The following is a 22,963-nucleotide window of genomic DNA, read 5'->3' on the forward strand; positions in this document are numbered from 1 at the left end:
CGGCTCATTCTCCTCTTTTGGGAGGCCGGGGTTGCTAGTGTAGGACGGGATGTGAGGAGGGGATGACAGACTGCCGTGTACCCCCAGCAGCTGGGGACAGTCGACGTGCCCGCCCGGTGACCGGAACCGAAGACAGTTCTCCGTCTCGCGCGCGTTCTAAAATGAGGACAAAGCCCGCCCGGATCTAGAGCGCGCGCGCAGCAACAGCCAATAAAATACCAGGACAATGGTGAGTGGCGGTTCACTTTAGCCAATGAGAGGATTCGTTGTTACGAGGTCGTGCCCGGCTCCGGCATTATAAAGAGCTCCACGAGTTGGCATTGTCAGGCGGTGGCACCGCGCGGGACGGAGTTAAGGTCTGCCTTATCTTCAGTGTACGGCGGCGGCCGAGCAGAGCGATAGAGTCCGTGGACGCGGACGAGCCCTCGGGGGTGCGAGCGTGACCGCGGCCAAGCCCGCGTCGCCTTCTGCGGCGAGTAGGGCCTCGCGGCGTCATCGGCGGCGAGGTGAGCGGCCGGGCCGCGGGCGGTGGGCGGGAGCTCGGGCAGTGCCGCGGGCCCTGACGCGCTGTCGCCGCTCGTTGCAGAAGCCGCTGCGGCCTGGCCGACCATGTCGGACGCGGCTGAGGAGCAGCCCATGGAGACGACGGGCGCCACCGAGAACGGACACGAGGCCGCCCCCGAAGGCGAGGCCTCGGTCGAGCCCAGCGCCGGGGCAGCGGCCCCCGCGGCCCCAGCCGGGTCTGGGGGCGGGACCACGGCCGCCCCGAGCGGGAACCAGAACGGAGCCGAGGGCGACCAGATAAACGCCAGCAAGAACGAGGAGGACGCAGGGTAGGTGCGGCTCCGGGCCGCCGGGCCGCCGCCTTTGTTCCGGGGCAGTCTTTTGTTGGCGCCACGCGGCGGGGGGAGGGGCGGGCGGCCCGCGGAGCAGTGCCTGGCGCGCTTGCCGGCGGGTCCGGGCGCGGTTACGCGCCTTGGAGTTTGCAGGAGTTTTGCGGGATCGACATTGAGGCCGACCCGGGCTACTCGCGGGGTGCTTAGGCTACAGCGGGCCTCGGGGCGGGCGGCCCCGGAAGAGGAAAAGCGGCGGATCGCGAATCGGGCCGCGAGGGCTGCGTCTGTGCTGCGTGGGCGGAGTTGGCGCGCGGCGGGCCGGGCCTAGCCTGCCTCGGGTCGAGGGGCGGAGTCGCAGTCTGAACCCTGGGGCGGTCTTGGCACCGGGAAACCCAGAGTTCCTTGGGACAGGTACTTAGGAGGCGGGGAGCTGGAGTAGATTCATGAGTGTAGGTCACGCTGATTTAAACTTGTGAGGGGTCTTGGGTTCCATTCTTGACCATGTTCTTTTCCCGAACATACAGTGTGTGGCTATACAGTCTCAATTCAGCTGTGAGTTGCCAGTTGAGTCGAGATTGCAGAGCAACACAAGGGTTAACTTGAAAGGGGGCACCATCTCAGACTGGTCTATGGGACTGTGGCTTTATAAGCCCTTTCCCAGGTAGGAAGTGTAAGAATTCTGCTTAAAAAAATTAACAGCTTCTAAGATTTGTGGTCGTCTCTCACTTTCAGAAAAATGTTCGTTGGTGGTCTGAGCTGGGATACGAGCAAAAAAGATTTAAAGGATTACTTTACTAAGTTTGGAGAGGTTGTTGACTGTACAATAAAAATGGATCCCAACACTGGACGATCAAGAGGGTTTGGGTTTATTCTCTTCAAAGATTCTTCCAGTGTGGAGAAGGTAAGCTGGGTATTTAGCAGCGATCTTTACTAGGATTCTGAATCCTAAGGAACTCATGTACTGCAGTGTTGATGATTGCCAGGAGCGAGCTTAGATGCCTGTTTTTAGGGATAGTACCGATTAAGTGCCTGATTCTGGAGGATTACAATTCATACTATTAAAGGTTTACCGAGAATCCTGCAGAAGGGTAGTGAGCTGGACAGGAGCTACAGCACTGCTTTCAGCCTTCCCCTTACTACCTTTTATGCCTATTCATGGGCTTGATGTGTTAAATGTTTTACTGTGCGGATTAAAAATCTGAGATTGCTATAAGGATAGGTTTTTCTTTCTTTTTTGGTCCAATTGAATGGGTATAGCACCCCAATCCAAATTCTCAGAAACAGTGACGGTGGTGCATGCATTTATAGGGTAGAGTGAGGATTTCAGCAGTAGATCTTGTTCTTTGTCACTGCTGCTTTATAGAAAGGAGGTGGATCTTAAGTTGGGGCTATTGTTAAAGAAGAATGCAGAGCATGTCAAAAGACTGAGATATAGGTGTTCAAGTGGTCATCTTTATGGGAGGTTTGGAGAACACTGGGTGGAGAGCTCCATTTGGCTTAGCTCCAGAGAGAAATAAATTAAGCCCGTTTGGTGTATACTTTTGTGTTTAGAACCGGACACATTTCTGTTTTACACAGGTCCTAGATCAGAAGGAGCACAGGCTGGATGGTCGTGTCATTGACCCTAAAAAGGCTATGGCTATGAAGAAGGATCCTGTGAAGAAAATCTTTGTGGGAGGTCTAAACCCTGAAGCCACAGAGGAAAAGATCAGAGAATACTTTGGCCAGTTTGGGGAGGTGAGTGTGCCTTGTTTCTTCCTGGTCTTTGTTGGACTTGCCTGGATGCAGTGTTAGTGGGGTATTCTCACTTTTCAGTTTTCTTTTCTTATTATCTGTTTTCGGGTACCAGGATTAAACCTGAACTTCGTATGTTTTTACAGATTGAGGCCATTGAACTTCCAATAGATCCCAAGTTGAACAAAAGACGGGGTTTTGTTTTTATTACATTTAAAGAGGAAGACCCTGTGAAGAAAGTTCTGGAGAAAAAATTCCATACTGTCAGTGGAAGCAAGGTAAGCTGTCAAAACTGTCTTTGCTCTTGGAGGTACAGTTTAGGTGAGATCTTTCTAGGTCAGTAAGACCTTATGTTTCTCTATAGCACACAATGCTGATTAGCTGGCGGGGCAGTGGTGGCGCACGCCTTTAATCCCAGCACTTGGGAGGCAGAGGCAGGCGGATTTCTGAGTTCGAGTCCAGCCTGGTCTACAGAGTGAGTTCCAGGACAGCCAGGGCTACACAGAGAAACCCCGTCTCGAAACCCCTCCTGGCTCTTCAGGAGGATCTTGGTCCATTCCAAATACCCACAGTGGTTCATAACCACCTATAACCACATATTTCAAGGGATCTGATGCTCCTTTGTGGCTTCTGTAGGCACAGTATACTGTACTGTACTTAAAAGGATCATTAGTACAAAGTAAAACAGGATATAGGAGGCAAAGAAGATGCCTGGCTTCTGTGAATAGAGCTGTTGACTAGATTCTTTGGTTTCTGATTTAGTGTTAGCGGTATGCCACTTAGTGTTGTAACTTAGGGGTTATGAGACTTGAAATAGTCTTAATAGAAGTTAGTTTTCTGGAACTTAGTAATTAAGTTTCCATCTATACTGGTAAGTTTTTCTTCCAAGGAAGCTTTGCTGCTGTAGTCAATCCTGCAGGCAAAGACATAAAAAGAGCTCCCTGGCATCCTGTTAGCTGTAAATGTGGAGTCATGGTTAGTGGAGTGGTGTGTTAGTGGAGAAATAGATTGCAAATTGATTAGGATTGAAGGTGTGGCTGGCTATGACTGAGTATAGCTTACTGGAGCAGGAGTGGCAGCCGGGTTAGGTAGGGTGAGGCTCCAGAAAGGTTCTTCCCATTCTAGTTGGGAGTTTTAAAAAGCTTGGGTTGGAGCACTTTTTAAAAAGCACACAGTTGGGTGGGGCACATTTAGTTATTCTAGTGAACAATGACTTCTTTTTTGGTGTGTCCTAATAGTGAAGTAGTAAGAAGAGCCTTGAGCTTTTATGGTAGTGAAACTGCTGATGGACCTTAGAAGTAAATACTCATTATTTAGTGTCTTTAATTCAGATAAAATAGAAAGCATAGCTTGATAGGGAGACAAAGTTTATCTTCCTACCCCCTTTTGAGAGATCACTCCGATGCCCTGGGTGCCCTCCGCTTGAAGAGTTCTGCCTGTTTCTAGCTCCCAGTGAGATGAGATTAAAGACATGTGCTATGTCCAGCTCATTTTTTTTAACCCCCCCCCCTTTTTTTTTTAAATGGGAGTGTGTCAGGACTGTCTTAAAAAAAAACATACCAATTCTTTGAAGCATGTACACTCGAAGTTTTCAGGCATAAAAAAAGTCTGACTGGGTCTTGTTTGGATTTAGAAATAAAGCCTATCTCAATAATTAACTAATGCTTAGAGAGTAGCAGGCAGTATGTCTTCCAACGAAGCCTCACACACTTGTTGTATCTGTAAGGTGGGTGTCATTGTGCTGTCCTGTTAGTATTTGAGTAAGACGAGTATCTTCTATAAAAAAAAGAGTAAGAACTTTAGTGGCCTCCTGCCCACAATTCCATCCCTGAGCTTGTCCCACAGGACTTGACCCCGTGTCCTCTTGACTTTTAGTGTGAAATCAAGGTTGCCCAGCCCAAAGAGGTGTATCAGCAACAGCAGTATGGCTCTGGGGGCAGAGGAAACCGTAATCGAGGGAACCGAGGCAGTGGTGGAGGTAAGTGGGAGCTGGATGAATGAAGACTTTGCCTGCCTGCAAAGAGCTTTCTGTGCCTGTCTTGGGGATTGCCTTTTGGTGCTGTGGAGGGTGGGCGGACGGGTTGGGTGTGAAGTGGGATTGGAATGGTTTTCCTGGGTGGAGGCTGTGTGCTTGTGCTGCTATGGCTCATGGCTTCACAGAATGAAAGAGCCTTATCTTTCTCACTGGTGCAGCTTGGGGACCCCAGGCCAATGGGACATTTGCATTGCACTGGGAGAATGGTGGGGACACAGTGGATGATGCTTAGCTTTGTGGCTGTCCTGAGTCTTGGTACACACATACCTGTGGGCAGAAAGGCAAAGCTGTGCCAGGCGCTTAGCTCAGCTCCTTCCATCCCAGGCCCCTCTAACTCCAAAGCCTGAACTGCATCTTTTCAAGGCAAAGCTGCCAAGGGAGGGTGGAAGTGATCAGAGGGTGGAGGTGATCAGAGGGTGATTTGAGTGTAAGCTTCCTGTATTCACAAGTGAAGTTAACTGGCATCCTGGCTGGCCCTCCTGGATTACAAGGCTGGGCCTAGGGCCCTCTGTACCAGAACAGTAGCCTCTTGGCTTCTGAGTTGCCATAGTAATAACCCCGCCACCCAAAGGGCAGGATTTCCTCCATCCTAGCTCCTGCGTGTGCTAAATGGTCCATGGGCCCCTGTGCCCTGCTCCCCCCCACAGGTCAGAGTCAGAGTTGGAATCAGGGCTACGGCAACTACTGGAACCAGGGCTACGGCTACCAGCAGGGCTACGGGCCGGGCTATGGCGGCTACGACTACTCGCCCTATGGCTATTACGGCTACGGCCCCGGCTACGACTACAGTAAGTAGGAGAGGGAGGCCCTATCTACTTCCTCCTAGGGGAGGCAGGTCAGGTAGTGCAGGGGCCACTGGCAGCAGGGGCTTTGGAGTCAGACAGGCCTGGCACAGGCACTGGAGCTACTGAATGGAGCTCTAGCTTACTTAGCCTCAGTGAGGTGTAAGAAGCTGGTGTTGCTGTGTACTGTTAAATTCTGAGGATGTGTGGCAAGCGCCTGGCACTGGGTAAATGTATAGTTAAGTAGTAGCCACAACGTTGTTCTTATTCCTAGGTCAGGGTAGTACAAATTACGGGAAGAGCCAGCGACGTGGTGGTCATCAGAATAACTACAAGCCATACTGAGGCAGCAGGAGCGGCCGAGTGACGACCGCACACGCTTTGTTTGGACGCGGAGTGAACACAATTATGTACCAAATTTAACTTGGCAAACTTTTATGGCCTGTCCCATGTGCATCTTATTTAAAATTTCCCCCGGAAATCACTCTCCTGTTAACTATTCCAGAGCTCTAGTTGTTGTAGGCAGCGTGTGGCGTCTCAGAGGCCAGAGCGGCATTAGGGGGCCGATTTTATTACCAGGTTACCCTGTTCTAGATTGGAGGGTCTGCTTCCTGCTGCCGCTCTGCAGCCTGGACCTGTGGACCCTGGTTGTAAAGAGTAAACTGTATCTTAGGAAACCAGTGTCACCTTTTTCACCTTTTAATTTTATATTATTTGTGTCATACATTTCCAGTAATGGAAGTGTTAATTTTACTGTACTTTTTGGTACCTTTTGGGAATCTAATGTATTGTAAGGTATTTTACACGTGTCCTGATTTTGCCACGACCTGGATATTGAAGCTATCCAAGCTTTTGAAATAAAAATTAAAAACAAAACCCCAAGCCTGGGAGTGTGGGATGCTCTGTGAGACCTTGCCCAGTGTTGGAGATGACCAGGTGCTCTGGGACTAGGGTCTCCTATAGCAGAGGTCTTCATCTGTTTTCCCACCTAATGTTTTCAGCTACCCTTTTGTGCCCATTGTCTCCATAGCTAGAGAACATCTTGCCACGTATTATATGTGCTCCTCATCCTTAGTTTCAGTCTTAACAAATGCAAGTTGAAATGTTGGGGATCTGCTGGTGGAGGTGGGGCCAAGTCTGGCTTACCTGGAGGGTGCTTGATCCTCAATGTTTCACAACTTCTTACTTTTTCTTCCATGTCTGGAAAAATGATGACATATCTGCCCTACACAGTTCTCCATTGTCTGCTACCTCGGTTTCTAGGCTGCTTGGGATAGTTAGAGATTGGGCTATGTCCCATCATTTTGCTAACACAGATGGTCCCATTTCTAAGCCCAGACGCAAGTCACCACTCACTCATGTTCTGTACACATAGAACCCTTTAAGAGCTGTATCAGTTCCAAACATCCACTAGGGACTGGGCTAATACGCAGGAATAGGAAAGGTTCCTTGCTTTTTTTTTTTTTTTTTGTTGGGATCTGAGCTTTGTATAACTAGTTTGGTGCATAGTCCTTTTTAGTTCAGTAGTTTTCTTAAAATAAATTGAGGTAGACCCTGGGCTGCTTTTGACCTTGAGTGGTTTAAAGGCCATTTTAGCCACTCACGAATGTGAGAGTGCCCCTATCTTGAAGATAAAATGAGGCTCCTGTCACTAACGGTTTTGATTTTTGAGACAGGGTTTTTTTGACAGCCTTGGCTGTCTTGGAACTTTATAGACCAGGCTGGGATTGAGGATGTGGGCCGCTGCTGCTGGGCTGAACACAAAGGCATTTCCCCCCATTCCACCTACCAAATGTTGGGATCCTAGGTGGGGATACCCATGTCTAGTCAGTGCAAGTAGGTAATGATTACAAAGGCCATGTGTTTTGAGCCTTCTGATCTAATGGATACTTGCTAGATTGGGGTTCTTTCAGATTTACCTGTTAGAATGTCATCCAGCTTTGCTACCACATGCTGTGCATTGTCAAGGCTGAAGCACATTGGGGGCTTGAACTTGAGGATATTTTTCCCAGGGCCATCAGTGCTCAGTAAAATGTAGTTTTCCTTTAGCCTGCAAGAACAAGATACTTACAGATAGGCCTTGTCCTCTGTCCTATAACTATCTGAAGCTGACCTTGAACAGGCACCCACCTTACCTCTGGCCAATTAACTGCTCCCCACCCAAGGTACACCTAATTTGTTGAGCCTACCACTGTGGCTCTGGTTATCCTGGAACTTGATCTGTAGACCAGGCTGGCCTTGAACTCTGAGATTGACTGCTGCTGCCTCCTAAGTGCTGGGATTAAAGGCGTGAAGGCCTGTGCTACTGCCACTACCTAGCTTCTATGACAGTTTTTGAGTTTCACAAGATTTTACCAAATTGCCCAAGGTTTAATTGCTCCGATTGTAGTCTAGGCCACCATATCACTATGCCTGCCAAGCTCCACATCTACGTAGTCCAGGGACTGGTGACCCAGGGGTATGAAATGATTATATTCCTTTTGAATTCCCAGCTTTTGTCCTAGAGAAAAAGGCCAAACCCAGGACAATGCCCAGCTCTGCTTAGTAACTGCAATTGGAGCACTAGCACAGGCACTGATTTCTAAACTACCTCACTTTTTTTTTTTTTTTTTTTTCCTGTCCTGGAACTCGCTCTGTACACCAGGCTGGTCTTGAACTCAGAAATCCACCTGCCTCTGCTTCCCAAGTGCTGGGATTAACTACCTCACAATTTACAATCTCATTGGAGTGGATAAGCTAGCTGGCTGATGCCAGTTACTATTGAGTAGGTAAATGAACACATTTTACAAAGTGAATAAACTCCAGGAGGTTTCATGGTTGGAGTAGGTTCAGTAGAAGGGGTGGGTGTTAGAGGTTGGCTGGACAGGCTCATTGCTCTAGGTCATACAGGGACTCATAATGCTTCCCATTCTGAGAAAGCAACTTAATTTCAAGAGAAAGTAGTACCTGGAGACCAAATATTCTGCCTCTTCAGTTGCTGGTGTCCTCAGGGTCTCATCTTTGATCAGATCCACACCAATGAAGAGTCCAGTGCCCCTGAAGGAGGTAACATCTTTATAGCCGTGGTCCTTGCCTTTTGCCCTGACCTTAGCCACCCCAATTTACCCTGGAGCGGGTGGATTGGAGATCTTTAGAATGCTAGTTCCTTCTAGAGAATGGATGTAGACATTTTTTATCCATAGCAGGAAAGTGGGACAGTGTTGTAGCGGGTATTGTGATAAGTGTGCTTGCTGCCCCCAGAACCTTACCTGACATCTCCAATGATAGGATGCTTGGCTTTCTGCAGCCTGAGATGCTCCATAAGGAAACTGCCCACAGTAGTGGCATGAGCCTGGAGCTGTTCTGTTTTCAAGACATCTAGGACTGCTAGCCCCACAGCACAGGATACGGGGTTGCCACCAAACTGAACCAGGGGATAACAATGTCAGATGCTCTACCAATAGACCATGAGCCCATGGGATGATCATAAAAAGACAGTTGGGAAGACCACAGGCCCCCAAAGCCTTCACAACTGGGGCTTTCTTAAACTGCTCTCTCGGGGGTAGTGGTGCTCTGTTTGTCTTCCTGGGTCTTCAAACCAGGCCAGGTAGAAGAGGTAAGATACCTAGAGAGAACTGGTCTAGCCCTGTCTCCTTGCCTCTGTACACCAGGCATTCTGGAGGTACATGAGTAAAACATACACAAAACCTTTTGATAAGCTAAATAAGCCGAAATGGTTTGGGGATTTGGCTTAAGTTTCTGCCTACTGGCACATGCCTTTATTAATACCAGCACTCAGAAGAGGCTTTTGGATCTCTGATTTTGAGGCCAGCCTGGTCTACAAATTCCAGAATGACAGCCAAGGCTACACAGAAAAAGGGAAAGAAGTAGGCACTAGTGCCAAACATTTAATGTCAGCAACATTCAAGAGGTAGAGGCAGGTCCACATAGGTCCAGGTCAAACAGTTCTGTTGTGAGACTGTTTCAAAAACTGCATGTGCATATGTTCATATGGGTGCAGAGACGAGAGGTCGACCTAACCTTGAATGTGGATGTTAACCGGAGACATCCATCTTGGTTTTGAGGACAATCTCCTCACTAGGACCTGGGGCAGACCATTTACACCATACTGTCTGGTAAGCCTAGGAATCCAGTCACTGCCTTCCTAGATTACAGGCCTGTGCCACTAAGCCTGGCTTTTTATATGGCTTCTTGGTCCTCATGTTTGCAGAGTGAACTGATTTAAGAACTATCTTATCCTTCATGAGTTTGTTTGATTTTGCCTTTGTAGGTGTGTGTAATTGTGTGTTAGGAAGGGAGGAGGGGAACAAGATACAAACTAATGAATGTAGCTTAGTGGCAAAGTATTTGGGCTCTAGCACTGCCCGTATCTATTAAGATGTCTTTTGTGGTTCTGGAATCAAACCAAGGTCTTCCTCCCCCCCCCACGGTTTCTCTGTGTAGCCCTGGCTGTCCTGGAACTCACTTTGTAGACCAGGCTGGCCTCGAACTCAGAAATCTGCCTGCCTCTGCCTCCCAAGTGCTGGGATTAAAGGCGTGCGCCACCACCGCCCGGCTAAACCAAGGTCTTAATACCTGCTAAACATGTGCTTTGCCACCAAGTTACACTTTGAGCCCACAAATATCACTGTAGACAGATAAAATATAAATATTCTCATACATTGGACAGGATGTTCATTGCCCTGTACGTATTCAACTGTATTATAAGTCCTCTCACCCAGGATAGTAAGATCTCTGTTTTTAACATAGGATTTTTTATCTTTTGAGGTCAAGCAGTGACCTTAAAGTATAAGCGACAATCACTGCCCCCCCCCCCCCAATTTGACAAATTGGATCATCTAAAATGTATTTTTTATTTTTATTTTTTGAGGTAGGACTTTATTAGAACTCAAGCAGTCCCCCTACCTCTACCTTCTGACTGCTGGAATTAAAGGTATAACTAGTTTCTACCTAAATTAGTTATATGAAATAACTAATTTCATATAAAATAGATGGCCAGGGAGCTCAGTAAGAGCCATGAAAGCCTGATGACGTGAGTTTGATCCTTGGAATTAAAGTGAAGACCGCTGCCAACTGGCTAAACATATTCACAGCATACACTATTGGCAGGACACTAACCTTGCCTAGATTTGTGTCCTCAAATGGGTATCTCCCTCTCCTACACAGAAACAGACAGGCAAACAGACATGCATATACATAGAAATTTCCACAAGCACTAGCAACTAAAGAATGGAAAAAAGGCTGGGCGGTGGTGGCGCAGCCTAATCCCAACACTTGGGAGGCAGAGGCAGGTGGATTTCTGAGTTTGAGGCCAGGCTGGTCTACAGAGTGAGTTCCAGGACAGCCAGGGCGACACAGAGAAACCCTGTCTCGAAAAACAAAAAACCCTAAACCCCCCCCCCCCCCCAAAAAAAAAGAATGGAAAAAATACATCATTTCACAGAAGAGGGAACACGTGGACAGTTAACTGGAAGAGGACTGTGAAGAGGCTCAGATTTGTCTACAAGCCTGGAGCCCAGAGTTTCACCTGTGAAACCCACATTGATGGAAGGAGAGAACTGATTCCTGCAAGTACACAGCAAAGTACATAAATCTATTAAGACTATAAAAATCGAGAGATCCTTCACAAATCTGAATTTGGGGAACAGCGTATCAAAATCACGTGGATCACCATTCTAGCTCCCTTGACAGAAACTTGAGTGTTGATGAGGAGCTGAGTGTGAAGGTGCATTCCTGTAATCTGGGCGCTCAGCTGGGACAGGAAGATTGCCATCAAGTCAGATGGATTATGTGTTTAATACCAGGCCAGCTAGGACTTCACAGTAAGAGTCTATCACAAAACAAACCCCATACAATACACTACTGGTGATCTGTTTTGACCTGTGAGTTACTTGGAGGAAAATGTCATTATTTTCTAAAACTGAGTATGGACACACCCTCTGGCCCAACAGTTCCACCTCTGGGTTAATTTGTAACTGATTTTTCTGCACATGGAGAACAGACTGTTAAGAATTCTTACAGTAGTGGTGTTCACAAAACGTAAAAGACAGCTTCAGAGCGCATTGATATGAGTTGAGTGTGCATGTTATAAAGCAGGAGAAATGAGAATGACAATGAAATGTCAGGTGAAAACTAACCCACAGAATCACCAGAGTTAACATGCATTATGAGAGTTCAAGTAAAGCCAAAAAACAACTAGAACAGACAACATGGGTTCAGAGTTACCCATCAAGGGACAAACACCAGGGTAGATGCAGGGTAGAGTCAGGGGCCTGATTTTATCTGAGGTGAGAGCTTCTCATGTAGAGCCATTGAGGTAGCTTATTGGATTAAAGTACCTGTTGCCAAACCTGGTAGACTGAGTTAGATCCCCAGAAGGAGCCAATGACTCCTGATCTCTACACGAGTAGCCACATATGCACTCATGTACAAATAGATACAAAAACCTTAACAAAAATAACCACATACCCAGCTAACTAGAGGAGGACCATACAAAGACGAGGGCTGAACTCAGCTTACCCAATTGGAGTCAGGGTCAGGCCCCATCGGGTGGGCCATCTGCCTTCTAGGTAACAAGCCTTTCTCCGTAGCTGGCTAATTACTACTCACCTACAGACTTTGCTCCTGACTTCTCTGTCTCCTCTACTTGTCCCTAAACCCTGTGTCCACTTCCTGCCTGGAATGTCCCTTCTGCTCTCATAGTGGACCATGACATACCATGTCCACTCAGCTAGATTCCTTAGTGTCACAACTGAGTCTAGGAGTGTGTGTTTCCCTGACATTAAGGCCACCCATGGCAGAGGCTGTGTGTCACTTAGGCACAGAGTGAAGTCTGCTGAAAGCACCAGATCAGCCTACACTTCCCTTGCTCAGTGACCCTCATTGCCTGTCTGACATCTTGCCAAATGCTTACTTCCTTAAAAATTCAAATGGCTTTTTATGGAAGTCATGATGACTACTCCAACTCCTTTCCTTCTCTTGTCCAGATGACTCTCCTCCTCCATTTGTTCCTCTATACTGACCGCCAGGAAAGTTTCCACATGGTACTTGAGACCTCATCTCTCTGAGAAGGAAACCTTGGTAGTCAGAGTAGCTCAGTGGTAGAGTGGTTGTGTGATGCTGACAGCCAAGCAGTGCGTCCTTTGTATAGTTTCTATGTCTGTGATGTAAGGAGGCTCTGGCCAAGGGTCTGCTCCTATTTTCATCCTTCATCTGCTGTCTCAGTATCACTAAGCTGGGTGTGTGTCAGCTTCTGTTAGAGAAAGCCTTTGGCTTCTGCTCCAGGGTCAGGGAACCATCTTTCGTCCATGACATGGTGTGAACCTTGTATCTCCTAGGCTGACCAAGACTTCACTCCTCACGCAGGTTCTTTAGCTTTCTGCCACAGGAAAGCAGCTTCTGCTGGAAGGACAGGGTTCTTGCATCTTACGTGTTTTATACAACCTTACCTGTGACTCACCTGGATTAATATTAATCTTGAAAGACGTTTTACAGTATTAAAAAGAAAATCTGACCTGGGCCAGGTAAGATAGCATACACCTTTAATTGTCACACTTGAGAGGCAGAGGTAGGTGAATCTCTGAGTTTGAGGCCAGCCTAGTTTACATAGTTCCAGGCTAGTCAGGGCTACACAGTTAGTGTCTATCTGTCTCTCTCTCTCACATATAAAACAAAAAAAACTTGCCCTAACTGCAGCTTCCTGGAGGATGGTATGCTGGGTATAGCAATAGCCTAGAAGCCTTCACTAATAAAGTCCCTGTCTTGCAACTTTACTCACCGTGTTGAAGTATTCTACACCGGTAGCTTCAAATGCCCTTGACACAGCTTGGGTAGTGGCCATGCAGGCAACAGGGTGACCATTGCCGATGGATTTGCCCATGGTGACAATGTCGGGGACAAAGTCTTCTCCCTCCAGCTGGAAGGCCCAAAAGTGCTTGCCTACTCGGCCGAAACCAACCTGGATCTCATCTGCCACAAAGAGCCCTCCAGCTCTGCGTATGTGCCTGTGGAGGACAGATGGTCAACAGGGCTGTGGTGAGAGGTGACCAGAGCTGGCAAATTGAGTCCTCACCTTGGGCATATGGTTGGCCTTCTCTGGGCCATTATTTCTCTAAGGGTTTTGTTTCAGAAACTTCTGGCAGGCAGGCAGGCAGGCAGGCAGGCAGGTTAGGCTGTAGTTGGAATCTGGAATTGACCTCAGGAATTGACCCAATTACAACCTGCCCTCCCTTGGGCAGAACCTGCCCATCTACTCACTCTGCCACTTGGGAGAAGTAGCCAGCAGGGGGAATGATCTGTCCACTCACACTGGGCAGAGACTCAGCGAAGAAGGCTGCGATCTGTGAATGAGACAGAGTTCAGTATGCCTTGCTAATATTGTCAGTGCCCAGCTATGCCGTATCTAAGGGTGCACATCACCCTCTTGATGCCTCTATCCCCTTGTACTTGTTCCAGTCAACTAAATTCACGTATGCACCCCACCCCCACCTTATAAACTTTTTTCCCCTGTCCCCATGTGGTAACCATTAGTTTCACCCTCCCTAGAACAAAAATGTGGCTCTATCCTTACCTTCCTTTAACATGTCTTGCTGACACCCATTGTCTCATGGCTGTCACATCTGAGTCCACTTCTTGTCCTGGCTACTGCTGATGCTGTTTTTTTATTTATTTATTTATTTATTTATTTATTTATTTATTGCATCTGAGTACACCACCATTACTTCAGACACACCAGAAGAGGGCACCAGACCCCATTACAGATGAGCCACCATGTGGTTGCTGGGAATTGAACTCAGGACTTCTGGTAGAGCAGTTGGTACTCTTAACCGCTGAGCCATCTCTCCAGCCCTGCTGATGCTGTCTTATGGGATACCTTTTTCTGTTTTTCATATTGCCCTCAGGAGGATGCTTCAGTTCACACATGGATGTCATATTTGTCTAGCTTAAAACCCTTGACCCATGCATGGTTTCCCCACCGTGTTTCCTCTTGGGTCTTTTTTGGAGGCTTCTCTGGCATATTTGGACAGCTGATGGAATGGGAAATTGCTTTTATATTTACTTATCTTTTGTTTTTTTTCCAGACAAGTTTTCTCTGTATAGCCTTGGCTATATTGAACTCACTCTGTAGACCAGGCTGCCCTTGAATTTAGAGATCTGCTGCTTATGTCTGCCTCCCAAGTGCTGGTATTAAAGGCATGTTCCACTATGACCATCTTGGGAAATTGGTTCTTTAGAAGTGTCTGTGGAACATTAGAGACCCTCAGCTGGTTCTGCTAACTTCTTTCCCATGTTTAGTGGTTACTGCCTCAGTCTTAGAGAACCCAGTTACTAGCACTGTGGGAAGGCAGAGGCCTTGGTCTCCCAGCATATACACTACAGTCTGTCTCCACAGACTCCCCATAGACTACCCTGGAAAGGCAGCACCATGGTCTCTGTCTCTAGGCTGCCCCAGTAAAACACATCTGTCGTTCAACCCAACAGTGAGAGAACAGCCAGTCCTCAGGTCTCCTTACCTTCCTTGTCTATCTGCCTCTGCCTCCTGAGAGCTGGGTTTTAAGATGGGTGCTACCCACACCAGGCTTCCTGCCTTTCTTTTGACTTTTTAAAAAATTCTGGGGCTGGAGAGATGGTTCAGTGGTTAAGAGCACTGGTTGCTCTTTCAAAGAGTCTGAATTCAATATCCAGCACCCACATGATGGCTCACAGCCATTTATAACTCTAGTCCCTGGGGATCCAACATTCTCTTCTAGCCCCTGTGGTGCACAGACATACATGTAGGCAAAACACCCATACACAAAAAAATACTGAAATAACTAAACAAATGTAAAGTTATTTTGTATAGGGTCTCACTGTGTTGCTCAGGCCAACGTGTGGTTACCTTCCTGCCCTTCTCCTGTGCACTGCTGATGACATGCTTTACCTCACTGGCGTAGGCCTCTGCTGGATTGGGGTGGTCTTCCCGGTAAGGGCCCCGGTAGGTGTCTGGGAGAGGAGCCTGTAGGGAGAGACTGCCATGTCATCCAGGCTTGGGGGTGGAAACCGACCTGTTGCTGATGGTGGGTGTGCATACCACATGGACCCATTCCTTCTGGCCATCCAGATTCCGGAACTTGTAGGGACTGATGTCAATCAAGGAGCTCAGGTGGCCGTGGTAAGCACTAGGGAGAAGGGTATGGGAGAAGGAGGATATGGGCGTAGGCCCCAGTAAATGGTGGCATTTGCTCCTGGCTCAGCCCTAACCACTCTAACATTTTTAAATACAAAACATGGAAAGCCAATCTTTTTGGCTCAGGTACTAAGCCCTTAAGGTGAGGATGAGTGCAGGCTTGGCATGGCTTCCTGAAGGCCACGTACTGGCATGTAATAAACAATTCTAGTCATCTGACCACTTTAGGTTCAGGTTTGTGCTCTGTAAAGTAGGGGCATAGGGTTATGATACAGCTTCAATCTTAACTCATTTCTAATGCCCTTTGGCCTCTGGCTCAGTCAGCTGAATCTCCAAGTGCTGTGGGCTGATTTCACTCTCTTAGAAGGGTGAGCTGTAGACAAGGCCTCCAGGGAGTGTCACTAGAGTCAGGTTTTCATTTCTTACTGGCTTCCAGTGTCCCTGCATCCTTCTCTTCTCACCTACGGGCCCAATGTCCGAGCCTCCCTGACTCCTAACAGGCCTGTGGAGCCCAGGTTCTGGAGAAGCAGGTCAGTGAGTTGTACTTACTGGTCTAATACCACCACATCCTGGTGTCCTGTGTACTGTCGAGCTAGTCTCAAGGCCAGGTCGTTGGCTTCTGACCTGTGACAGAAAATATGGGCTCAGAAGACTCAAGCACTTCCTATGGATTAGGGACCCTTCCAGCACTGAGAGCATCCTCAGGCCATTCCCTCGCCAAACATCTACTGGCTTCTGTGCATCAGGACTAGGGTGGAAATAGAAGGTGCCCTCTAGAAACTTGCATTTGGATGCATCTATCTTCTTCATTTTGTTTTCAAGACAGGGTTTCTCTGTGTAGCTCTCTGGCTGTCCTGGAATTCACTCTAGCCTAGGCTGGCCTTGAACTCAGAGATCCGCCTACCTCTGCCTCCCAAGTGCTGGAATTAAAGGTGTGCGCCACCACCAGAGCTAAACAGAATGAAGCTAAACAGTGAGGCTAGAGTGCTCATTTCTGTAAGTGCCAACACAAGGCATAGGGTATGAAGGAGACCCAAATGAGGCTCCATGTAGGGCACAGGGTGTGATGGGGTAAGCTGTGTTCTCCTAAAACTATGTTGAAGCCCTAACTCACAGTACCTCAGAATGAACTGTATGTGGCTTTGCTTGGAGAGAAGCCCTTTAAACAGGTTAGTTTAAAGGAGGCACCTGAGGCAAGTCTCAACCCAATGTAATTGATGGATATATGAGAAATGACCTGGATTCCCAGAGATGTGGGGAGCATCTGCACAGGTGAGCTGGGTGGAAGGCAAGTTCTGCACTAGGTAAGAAGCAAGGCCTCAAGTCACAGACCCTTTTGACACCATGGTTATGGACCTTTAGTTTTCAGAACTTTGTGAAAATACATTTCTTTATTTTCATTTTCTATTTGAGATAGAATCTCTCTACATAGCTATGGGCTGTCCTGGAACTCACTGTGTGACCAGGCTGGCCTCAAACTTACAGAGATCCTCTGCCTCTGCCTTTCAAGTGCTGGGATTAAAGGTACACACCACCATGCCTGGCCTGAGAAAATACATCTCTATTCCTTAAACCCCAAGTCTGCAATCCTTTGTTATGGCTGAGTGGGGCCAGTGATAGATGTGCAAAGAGGTAATACTTGCCCTAAATCCCAAGGAAGATTCTAGGATTCTGGATCAGACCACACAGGTTCTGTTCTGTTTGGTATGCAAACAAGGGAAGGAAGCCAGGGCAAGGAAGCTGGGGCAGAAAAGTGGGGAGACATGCAGGGCCTTACTCCAGGGGCTGAGGGGAACCTGGATTGTCTCCTCAGCAGCAGCATGCAAAGCCAAAAAAAAAAAAAAAAAAAAAAAAAAAAAGAAGCAAAGAAAGTACATGACTTTGCCCTCATTTTAGGAATCTGCTTCTAAAGGAAATGAGGTGGGAGTGAGGAATCCCTGAGGCTGCCTGGGTGAGAGCCAAGGGGATGAGCTAAGAGATCCTGGGGGCAGATTAGGTGGGAGTATGTGCGTGCACCGGTGTGCGCACGTGCGTGTGTGTCTGTGTGTGTGTGTGTGTGTGTGAGCTCACATATAAGCATTGGTAGAAGGCAGTTCTTTATTATTATTTTGATTTCCTTCCTTCCTTCCTTCCTTCCTTCCTTCCTTCCTTCCTTCCTTCCTTCCTTTCTTTCTTTCTTTTTGGTTTTTCGAGACAGGGTTTCTCTGTGTAGCCTTGGCTGTCCTGGAACTCACTCGGTAGACCAGGCTGGCCTCGAACTCAGAAATCCGCCTGCCTGCCTTTGCCTCCCAAGTGCTGGGATTAAAGGCGTGCCCCACCACTGCCCAACAGTTATTTATTTTAAAATCTATTTTATTACTTTTATTTATTTATTTATTTATTTATTTTTTGAGATATGGTTTCACTGTTTCCCTGCCTGGTCTAGAACTCGATATGTAGAGCAGGCTGGCCTTGAACTCTCAGAGATCTTCCTGTCTCTGCCTCCCAAGTGCTGGGATTAAAGTTGTATGCCAACATGTCCAAGAGAAGGCAGTTATTCTTGGTTCTTTTTGAATATGTGAAGTTTGAGATGACTGTCAGATGTCAGATTTCTACTTAGAACCTGAAGTGAGACACATGGGAGGCATCTGGGGTTTACAAAAAACATCTTTTATTTTTATGTTAATGTGTGACTGTGTGTTTTGTTTGTGCAGTGCCAAAGGAGGCCAGAAGAGGGCGCTGAGATAGAGTTACAGGAGGTTGTGAGCCATCTGATAATGGGTGCTGGCAACTGAACTTGTGTATTCTGCAAGAACAAGTGTTGTTCTTAACCACAACCACTGAGCCATCTTTGCAGCCTCCCCACCTCTTTATTTCAATTAAAAAAATGTATTTCAATTAAAAAAAAAGGTGGGAGTGAGGAAGCTCTGAGGCTGCCTGGGTGAGAGCCATGGGGATGAGCTAAGAGATCCTGGGGGCAGATTAGGTAGGAGTGTGTGTGTGCATGCACTGTGTGTGTGTGTGTGTGTGTGTGCGCGTGCGTGCGTGTGCGTGTGTGTGTTCGAAGCACATAGGTAAGATACATGAGTATAGGTATTTTGCCTGTGTGTGTGCCTGGTGCCCATGAAGATGAGCACAGATGAGATCACAGAGGGGAAAACAGGAGTGGGACCTGCCCCACAGAGCAGGGGAGAAGCAGGCCTGGGGACCTGCCCCACAGAGCAGAGGAGAAGCAGGCCTGGGGACCTGCCCCACAGAGCAGGGGAGAAGCAGGCCTGGGGACCTGCCCACAGAGCAGGGGAGAAGCAGGCCTGGGGACCTGCCCCACAGAGCAGGGGAGAAGCAGGCCTGGGGACCTGCCCCACAGAGCAGGGGAGAAGCAGGTCTGGGGACCTGCCCCACAGAGCAGGGGGTGGGGGGGCTGGCAGCTGGTAGACACTAGAGCCTGGAAGCAAGAGGAAAAAGCATCTGCATGGAGAATGACAGCTCTGTCAAAATGATGAGAAACAGGTAAGGGAGCAGAGAGGACTTTGTAAAGTCACTGGAATCCATGCAGAAGGAACTTGCTGGAGGGAGGCAGCAGGAAGCGCCTTTCCTGTGCCCAGTTCCCTGTTCTTTACAAGAGGTTCCAGTCTAGGTTCTTCTGTCTTCTAACCTGCTCTCCTCACTTTTTAATACTGTGGTACTAAGGATGGAAAAGCCTTTGCACACAAGGGCCCCTACCAAGTTGGTTTGTTTCCTTATCTGAAGAAGATAAATTATGAAGAAGATAAATTCTGCTTTGAAGTTCTTCAGGAGACTGAAGACTAAGTGGCAGTGGCACCTGAGATTGTTACTGCAGCCCAAGTGCTACTCGCTGGAATGCTCTTTCAGACGTGGTGACCATCCTCCAGATTCTGTCATCACTGCCACTCCCCATGCGCGTGCCCAACACTCTTTTTTGTTTTGTTTTTTTGGTTTTTCGAGATAGGGTTTCTCTGTGTAGCCCTGGCTGTCCTGGATGTGCCCAACACTCTTGCTCTCCCATCCCGTAGCACCGCCTTCCTGATTAAAGCCCTTCATGGGGTCCGGGGACTGAAGATCACTGGCTGCTCTTCTACATGACCTGTCTTCAGCCCCCACATGTCAGCCCACAACTGTCCATAACTGCAGCTCCAGGAGATCCGAAACCACCTTCTGGCTTCCCTGGGCATCAGACATGCACATGATGATAGATATACAGGCAGGCAAACACTCACACACAATAAAGATACGCAGGAAACATCAGCACTAAGAACAAACAGAATCAACCCTCACCCCCAGTGCTCTGTAGCTTTCTAGTGTTTCATTCTTGTTTTTGTTTTCTGAGACAGGGTCTCTCTATGTAGCCCTGGCTGTCCTGAAACTAACTCACTCTGTAGACCAGGCTGGCTTTGAACTCACAAAGACCACCTGCCTATGCTGGAATTAAAAGTGTCTGCCACTACTGCCTGGTCTCTAGTGGTCTGAAGATAAAAACAGCTTCTTTCACTTGACAACAGCTCTGGATCCCTTCCCAGGGTCTGCCCACTGTTTCCTCTTTCTTGTTTGGTTCACCAACATTCCTTGCCCTTTCATGCCACAGGGCCTTTTCCCAGGCTGTGCCAGGATGGTGACCAACCTTGACAAGAATACTTTCCCCAGAGTGACAGTACCCTTCCTTCCTTCCATCTCCTCTGGCTACCTCTTCAGGAGCTCTTAGCATCTACATAGAGGCGCAGTAAAGTTAGGTCCCTGCTGCTTCTAAGACCTCATTATTTAGTATTCTTGCTTCAGAAAAGGACACTTTCATAATTTTACATTTCTCTGAAGAATCACTTGATGCCCTATAAGCTTGCTGAGTCACCTGAGGGCTGACTCCACAGGGAATAAACCCATTGCTTCACTAATTCCCAACGTGCCTACAAAGGAAGAAATGGGAGCCAACAGAAAAAGTTCCGGGGTCTCCAACCCAGAAGCTCAGGAGCTCGCCCTGAAGTTGGCTCCACCCCACCCCCCCCCCCCCCCCCCCCCGCAGCTCCTCTGTGCTGCACCCACATGGATGATGTTCTCTGAACTTCTCAACGGCACGTTGTCTGCTGTTCACTTACCCAGAATTCAGGAAATAAAACACAGAAAGCTTGTCCGGCAGGGTCTCTGACAGCCTCTGGGCATAGTCCACGATGTTGTCGTGCAGATATCTGCTGTTGGTGTTGAGCACCAGGTTCTGTTCATGTGCAGCTTGGACCACAGTAGGGTGGCAGTGCCCGACTGCAAAAGGGGCATCTCCATCGTACAGCCGACTTCACTCAGCCGGCCCCACCAGATCCCCCCAGCTCCATCTGCAAACCCGTCCAGGGGAGATGAAGTTACTGAAGGCAAGGTGGAAAGAGGGGAGTTAATGATGGGACCGGGAGCACAGAGATGATTGTGGAACGGAAGGTCTTGAGAAGAGATGCCAGCTGAAGGAAAAGAGGGTCCTGTAGAAACCCTATCTAGACAACACACATTTTTAGAGAGGTTTTTTTGAGACTCTCAGCTGGAGGGGGACAGTCAGAGGGTCAGCCATGGGAGGAGAACAGTAAGAGCTCACCATGTGCCAAGTATGGTCAAAGCAAGTTAGCAATAACACATTATCCAGAACACCGGGTAGTGAGTCTGTACCAACAAGGCTCAGGATTAAGTAATTTCTTCTCTGAGACAGCATCTCTCTGTGAAGACCTAGCTGTCCCCAAAACTTGCTATGTAGACCAGGTTGGCCGTTAAGAGATCCACCTGCCTCTGTGCCCTGAGTGCTGGGAGAGTCCTAGGTTTTAATCTTTATCTGCCTACAATGTGCCTTCTGATGCAAAGCCTCCCTGTGGTGGCCCCAGTTGGCTGAACTCATACTTCGGTTTCCTGTCGCTCCTGCAGTAGTCAATAGGGGGTGAAGGCCTGTTGTCATCACCCTGCACAGGGCCAAGATGATCATGCTACATTTGTGGACTATATGCCCAGCTTGCTGTGAGTTCCACGTGCAACTTGGGCCCTGGCATGTGAGCCTCTCGTTCCTGCCTGGTTTAGCACAGTGTGTGTGGAGTCTTTTCAGGTTACTTCACAAAGACTGGGGTCCCCTCGTGAGCATCCAATTCAGTTCTGTTCAACTAGGCTGTCAAGTCAGGTCTATGGCCTCAGCCGCCTCACCTGTCTCACCAAGGATGAGGAGGCATCATACTGACCATGAGCCACGTTGTTGATACAGTCCAGGTACTCTCGCCCTTGCTCATCGTACAGGTACTGCCCTTGGCCTCGGATAATCTTAACAGGGTCCTCAGGAAAAAAGAGTCTGCAGGAAGAGCTGTGGGGACAGGCAAAGAATCGATAGCCCTCTCTGAAGACCGAAGGGTGAACTCCACTCATTACAGCCCCCTTCACTCCTTCCTGATTCCGGAATGGACAAAAGCTTGCAGGGCAAGGTGTAGCTAACTTCTCTGCCTCCCCATTCCTGAGAACAGTAAGGGGCAGAAAGTTGCTGAGAAAACTATTTAAGCCTTGGTGGCCCTCTCAGTTTTGCTTCAACACATATCAGCTTCTCGGGTCCTGGTGAAAAAGGCTTTGGAAAAGCCTCTTGTTAGGAGCTGCATCTCAACCCTGAACATTCCTTGCCATCCCAGTGGCCCTGCTGTCCCTGGCAGTGGTGGCTAGCTCCAGTCCTAAGCTCCAACCATAAGCTCCTCTCCACGTGGCACCGAGGGTACCCCTCACAGGCCGACAGTAGCTTTCCTCTAACCCTGCTTGTGACACGACTGCCCACCCCAGGCCAGGCCCGGTTCCTTATGCAGGTGGCTGCCAGGGGCAAAGCTCGCTCCTCAGGGCAGGGGACGCCCCGGAGTCACGGGGTGGCTTATGGTCGCTTCTAGTAGGCTGAGAGGCGGGGAAGTCAGGACTCGGAGCGGACGCTATAAGCGCCTTTCGAGCCCACACCCGGTACCTGAGCAGCCGACGTCTCAGGTCCAGAGTGACGGCCTTGGCGCGCGCGTCCGCGGCCATGGCGCCGAGCGGTCAGTCAGTACCCAGACGCTGCGCGCTTAGCCCCGCCCTCGCGCTTACGTCAGCTCCGGGTGGGGCTTCAGTGCTGGTCCCGCCCCCAGGAGCTCCCTTCCCTGACGTTCAAGCAATATGCAAGCACGACCTCTTGTGATTCGCGTCATCACGGGCGGATACTCTGCTCTGATCCAGGGTCGTACGTCGCCTTTGTCTCCCACTCCCGAGGTTTCCCTCCCAGGAATGTGTCCCCAGACCGCCGAGTGGAGCGGGACTCTAAATTGCTGCTGGGCACGCCCGAGCAGTTTGCCCTCTCTGCAATTAAAACGTGACGCCCTGTGAGGGTAAATTATTGGCACCCTGGAAGGACAAAGGCTGTCCCAGCATGGCGCAGGAGACCTAGGTGCCATTT

General features: G+C 48.7%; 2 protein-coding genes across 6 annotated transcripts; one reads left to right on the top strand and one right to left on the bottom strand.

Moving 5' to 3' along the window:
* The first annotated feature begins 286 nt into the window (after positions 1-286).
* Hnrnpab (heterogeneous nuclear ribonucleoprotein A/B) lies at positions 287-6,269 on the top strand. 2 transcript variants are annotated; one of them, XM_034505224.2, is made up of 8 exons: positions 287-506; positions 587-833; positions 1,569-1,737; positions 2,415-2,573; positions 2,717-2,848; positions 4,446-4,548; positions 5,253-5,393; positions 5,662-6,269. In XM_034505224.2, the coding sequence occupies exons 2-8, from the start codon at positions 610-612 to the stop codon at positions 5,730-5,732; spliced, it is 999 nt and encodes a 332-aa protein (XP_034361115.1). In that variant the 5' UTR covers positions 287-506; positions 587-609; the 3' UTR covers positions 5,733-6,269. The 2 variants fall into 2 exon arrangements, with proteins under 2 accessions (XP_034361115.1, XP_034361116.1); XM_034505225.2 differs by lacking the exon at positions 5,253-5,393 and having other exon boundaries at positions 290-506.
* On the bottom strand, positions 4,168-22,636 carry Phykpl (5-phosphohydroxy-L-lysine phospho-lyase). 4 transcript variants are annotated; one of them, XM_076936881.1, is made up of 14 exons: positions 22,499-22,636; positions 21,747-21,865; positions 20,640-20,799; positions 16,102-16,176; positions 15,457-15,544; positions 15,265-15,381; positions 13,644-13,726; positions 13,165-13,390; positions 8,636-8,790; positions 8,334-8,423; positions 7,307-7,437; positions 6,534-6,587; positions 4,873-4,974; positions 4,168-4,346 (listed from the first exon to the last, which is right to left on the bottom strand). In XM_076936881.1, exons 1-13 carry the CDS (start codon positions 22,555-22,557, stop codon positions 4,964-4,966), a joined length of 1,368 nt encoding a protein of 455 aa, XP_076792996.1. In that variant the 5' UTR covers positions 22,558-22,636; the 3' UTR covers positions 4,168-4,346; positions 4,873-4,963. The 4 variants fall into 4 exon arrangements, with proteins under 4 accessions (XP_076792996.1, XP_034361112.1, XP_034361111.1 ...); XM_034505221.2 differs by lacking the exon at positions 4,873-4,974 and having other exon boundaries at positions 15,307-15,381; positions 22,499-22,635; XM_034505220.2 differs by lacking the exon at positions 4,873-4,974 and having other exon boundaries at positions 22,499-22,635.
* Between the last annotated feature and the right edge of the window lie 327 nt (positions 22,637-22,963).

The sequence above is a fragment of the Arvicanthis niloticus genome, chromosome 6, assembly GCF_011762505.2.
Source record: "Arvicanthis niloticus isolate mArvNil1 chromosome 6, mArvNil1.pat.X, whole genome shotgun sequence".
Taxonomy (NCBI): Eukaryota; Metazoa; Chordata; class Mammalia; order Rodentia; family Muridae; genus Arvicanthis; species Arvicanthis niloticus.